The sequence below is a fragment of the Sardina pilchardus genome, chromosome 21 (genome assembly GCF_963854185.1).
Source record: "Sardina pilchardus chromosome 21, fSarPil1.1, whole genome shotgun sequence".
Lineage (NCBI taxonomy): Eukaryota > Metazoa > Chordata > Actinopteri > Clupeiformes > Clupeidae > Sardina > Sardina pilchardus.
The window spans coordinates 2488129-2493128 of record NC_085014.1 but is presented as its reverse complement, the minus strand read 5'-3'; the positions used below and the strand labels follow the sequence as shown (position 1 = coordinate 2493128).

Below are 5000 nucleotides of genomic sequence, written 5' to 3'. Positions count from 1 at the left end.
AGAAAAGGGGGCTGTTGTTCTACAGAGTACAAGTTCGCCCCCCTAACATGTTGTGGGCTGCTCCTGCTCGGATTAAATATCTGAAAAATATACGCCGAACCACCAGGTGGGGCTAATTCCACAAATTCGCTCAGAATTGAAGTAAAAACGCGAATCGTGCTGTTTGTTTTCATCGGCCACCATCTGTGATGTAAAGATGGCGTCGGACAGCGACAGCGATGAGGACTTTGTAACTTATGGTGTTCCTTTGGAGCCGTTAGAAGAAGGTACAACCTGTAGTCTTTTTGTTCAGACTTACAGAGATTTGTGTGACATTTCCCACAAATGTTGGCCAGCATTGTGCATTACTTGTGTCGATTTGGGCACCGATTAGCCAGCTAGCTAGCTAGCCACGATAACTCGGTGCATGTTGCATCCAGAACTGAACGTTGTAACCAAGTGAAGTAAGCTAGCTTTGAAGCAAACTTCTTCCTGCAAGCAAACCACTTGTTCTAATTATGTAACTGAAGCTGTTATAGTTATGATTGAGTACAGTGATTAAAACTTTGACCAAAATATTTACATGACAGGACTAAGGAAACTTGATCAACTGTCTCTGACAGTGCTGTGCTGTAACGCTGCTTGTTGATTCATGTTTTGATCGATCAGATGAACCTCGACGGAAGCCTATCCCGGTGCACGAGCAGACGGTCAAAGATGAGAAGGGCCGCTACCAGCGGTTCCACGGAGCCTTCACCGGGGGATTCTCCGCCGGATACTTCAACACCGTGGGGACCAAAGAAGGTCCGTGCAGCCTTGGTTGTTGATTATTAGTTAACTGCAGCTGTGATTGTGTTGGTTATTAGTTTGCAGCTGTAGTGATATGATGGTAATGTTACGCTGTTATGTGTGTGTGTGTGTGTGTGTGTGTGTGTGTGTGTGTGTGTGTGTGTGTGTGTGTGTGTGTGTGTGTGTGTGTGTGTGTGTGTTACAGGCTGGACCCCGTCTACATTCGTGTCGTCGCGACAGCAGAAGGGGGAGAAGCAGAGTGCCAGGCCTGAGGACTTCATGGATGAGGAGGTAGCTGGGAGGGGGTGGGGGGCTGGGGGCTGGGGGGCTGGGCCAGTGCAGCTGTGTGTCTATCTCTGTTTGTGTGTGTGTGTGTGTGTGTTTCTTGTGTTCATGTTTATGCCATAAGACCTAAGTGTGTGTGTGCGCTTGTTTAGTTGACCTTCAGTGTGTGTACATGTTTGCATTGATGTTTTTGAGCTTGCGCTCTTCATCAGACTGAAGTCTGATGTTTGCATTGATGCCATAGAACTTCACTGTGTGTGTGTGTTTGCATTGATAGTGTGGGCCTACAGTGTGTGTTTGTGCCGTAGGCTTGGATGAGCACGGTATCGCCCCTCGTAAGGCTACTGTGTGTGTGTGTGTGTGTGTGTGTGTGTGTGTGTGTGTGTGTGTGTGTGTGTGTTTGTGCCGTAGGACTTGAGTGAGCACAGTATTGCCCCTTATAAGACTACAGTGTTTGTGTGTGTGTGTGTGCTGTAGGACTTGGGTGAGCACGGTATTGCCCCTCGTAAGATCACCATGACGGCGGACTTCCATTCTGGCCGCAGTGACCCGCTCCAAGAGAAGGCTCGGGCCCTCAGCGCCATGACCGGACCCATCCCTGGAGACACACTGCTGGAGGACCTGATCGCTCCCGCAAGGCAAGACCACACACACACACACACACGCACACACACACACACACACACACACATCCCTGGAGACTAGGGATGTCACGAGAACCGATACTTGCGATACCTCTCGATTCCAAAATTAAAAAACACCGGCGATGCCCATTTTTCGAAGCACCGTAAGCACCGACGCCAGCATAAGCATCGGTGCTGCGACTCTTCCGGAACTGATGGGGGCAATACAGTGTTTCCCACACATAGACTAATTTGAGGCGATGCGCCACAGATTCAGCACCGGCCGCCACATATGGTTTCGTTACTTTTTATTTTATTTATTTATCTATTTTTCAACGCTATTGAAAAACACGCAACATTCGTTAAGCTGAATTTCCTTTCCCTGCTCTCCCTCTCTGTCACTCACGCGTCTGTCTCTCATGCATGCACACACACACAGTCCCCTCCGTGCACACAGCGTCTGTCTCCATGAAAACCAACCAATCATTCCTGGAAGCGTGGTCGTACTGATGCACCTGACGCTGCCCGGGTGGATAGTTCTTCTTCCACATCGTTTGTAGACTATGCGTGCAACTTTACCAAACAGTAGAAGTAAACTCACTCTCCTTGGCCCGCTCTCGTGCGTGGTCAATGGACACCCGCCCACGACATGCACATTTAATCCAAATAAAACATTCACAATCGTGAACGCAATGACGCACAGAAGACGACTAGCTAAATTGCTGTTTAAAATCCGGTTAGCATCATTAGCAGGCTATGCAGCAGACATTTGATTAAAACTTGCATTCAAGTTGACTGACCATCTCAATACCAATGTTTTTCAACTCCAAGACTTAAAAGGGCCTGTCCCAAGGAGAAAAAGTAGCTTACCTTGAAACTTAAACACATGTGGATACTGAACAGTCCAACCAGTAGAGTAGCCTATGATAAGATTAGCCTGCTACTTTGTTTACAATATTTCAACCAGACGGCTGAATTTAAGAGGTGGAGTTGTAATATCAATAGTTGGCTATAATCTGCATAAAGTTTGCTGTTATGAAGATCAGAAATTTCAGTATATAGAATGTATGAATAGTTACAGAATGTGTGTGTGTTTGAAATAAAGACTTTGCATCTTGTAAAAAAAATCATTCACATTATATGAAAGCAAAGCGATAAAAAGGCGATGCAAGTTGTTGGTTTTTATACAGTAGGCTACAATCCATTAGAAAAGTGATTGAATTAATTATGTGTAAGCCTGTGATATGCTTGCAATTGGATACTGTATTCTGTTATGCACTGTAGAAATTATATTTCAGTATTCTGCAAATATTTAAAGAAATTCATTAAGTACATGGGATTTTAGAAAATCCTTTTTTTATACGATAGTATCGAATTTGGCATCGAGAATCGTGTAATTTTGCTGGTATTGGCACCGACTACTGATTTTTTGGTATCGTGACACCCCTACTGGAGACACCCTGCTGGAGTACCTAATCTCACCCACAAGGCAAGACCACACACACACACACACACACACACACACATAGACACACGCAGTCGGAGCCTCTGCGTGTTGCCAGGTTGTAGGGCTGTGGGCTGCAGGAAACACTCCTCCAGGATCTGGGGGCCTGACTTCTATGGCTTGCATTTCATGTTGTTTATCTTTCTCATGGTGCGTGTGTGTTTTTGTTTTTTTAATCTGTGTGTTTGTGTGTGTGTGTGTGTGTATATGTGTGTGCGCATTATTTTTAAACTGTGTGTGTTTGTTTGTGTCTTCATCTTTGTGTGTGCGTGTGTGTGTGTGTGTGTGTGTGTGTTTTCATATGTGTGTGTGTGTGTGTGTTTGTGTGTGTGTTCAGGACCTCTATTGGAGTTCAGCTGCTGAGGAAGATGGGCTGGCGTGATGGCCAGGGGGTGGGGCCAAGAGTCAGGAAGAGGAAGTTACGCAACGCCAACGCAGGTCAGGCCCCTCCCTCTCTGATGGGATGTGTGTGTAAGAGTGTGTGTCTGGATGTGTATGCTTCACTAATGCACTAATACACTAGTGCCCAATTAGAACTCAATACACTCTTTCCAGCTGAATTGGTATATGGTGCATGAGAAGTGCTCTGACTCCAATGAGATGGACATCAGGGGCCGTCCACCTTTCTCTCGTGGCTCCCTGGCTTTCTACAAATCATTTTGAACAATTATGGTTAGGGCCTCGGGCTTGTAACCGGAGGGTTGCCGGTTCGATCCCCGACCAGTCCACCAGTGTTCACTGCTCTCTTGTTGTGTGTGTATGTTAGATGCAGGACAGAGGCTGTATGGCTGTGCACTACCACGAGAGGGCTCAGAGGGCTCAGAGGTAAGGATGACTAAAGTTCCCTTCAATGGCAAAGCTGTATCTCTGAGAATGTTTGAATCCTATCTGTAAAGAAATTTGATTGGCGGATTCAAGTAAAGAAAATGTGTGCTTGACTGTGTGTGTGTCGGGCTAATACGTTATGGGCTTATTATCCTCCGTGTGTGTGTGTGTGTGTGTGTGTGTGTGTGTGTGTGTGTGTGTGTGTGTGTGTGTGTGTGTGTGTGTGTGTGTGTGTGTGTGTGTGTGTGTGCGCGTGCGCGTGCGCGTGCGCGTGCGCGTGCGCGTGCGCGTGCGCGTGCGCGTGCGCGTGCGCGTGCGCGTGTGCGTGTGGCTAATCCACGACGGCCTTCTTGTTCCCCCACAGGATGACGAGGATGAGGAGTTTGCTCCGGAGGACGTGACCTTTGCCCCTAAGGACGTGACCCCGGTGGACTTCTCGGTGAAGGAGGACGTGCACGGGCTGGGCTACCGCGGCCTCAACCCCGGCCTGGCGCTCTCAGGCGGCGCCACCAGGGGGCACCACTTCAACCTCTTCACCATGGACGACGACCGCGCCAGCAGCCTCTTCGGACAGAAGACACACACACGCCGCGGTGGAGTCGCAGGCCAGGTAGCCTGGACACACACACACACACACACACACACACACACACACACACACACACACACACACACAGGTGTGTGCGCCGAAGGATGACTAAGTGTGTGTGGTAGGCATGTGGCGTAGGAGCTCATGGTGATGATGATGAAGATTGTGTGTGTGTATGTAGGCGTTTGGCGTAGGAGCTGATGAGGCTGATGATGATGATGATAATGATAATGATGAAGTGTGTGTGTGTGTGTGTGTTTGTGTGTGTGTGTGCTAGGCGTTTGGCATGGGAGCTGATGAAGATGAGGATGATGATGATGATAATGAAGTGTGTGTGTGTGTGTGTGTGTGCTTGGCGTTTGGCGTGGGCGCTGATGAAGAGGAGGATGATGATGATAATGAAGTG

General features: G+C 48.0%; 1 protein-coding gene across 1 annotated transcript in view; it reads left to right on the top strand.

Moving 5' to 3' along the window:
- The first annotated feature begins 186 nt into the window (after positions 1-186).
- The window catches only part of gpatch1 (G patch domain containing 1), a 15591-nt gene continuing 10777 nt past the window's right edge, over positions 187-5000 (top strand). Inside the window, exons 1-7 of the mRNA XM_062524904.1 lie at positions 187-266; positions 649-783; positions 974-1059; positions 1531-1691; positions 3518-3618; positions 3947-4005; positions 4370-4615. Coding sequence (XP_062380888.1) covers positions 197-266; positions 649-783; positions 974-1059; positions 1531-1691; positions 3518-3618; positions 3947-4005; positions 4370-4615 — 858 coding nt within the window. The 5' untranslated portion in view covers positions 187-196. The remainder of the gene's footprint in view (positions 267-648; positions 784-973; positions 1060-1530; positions 1692-3517; positions 3619-3946; positions 4006-4369; positions 4616-5000) is intronic.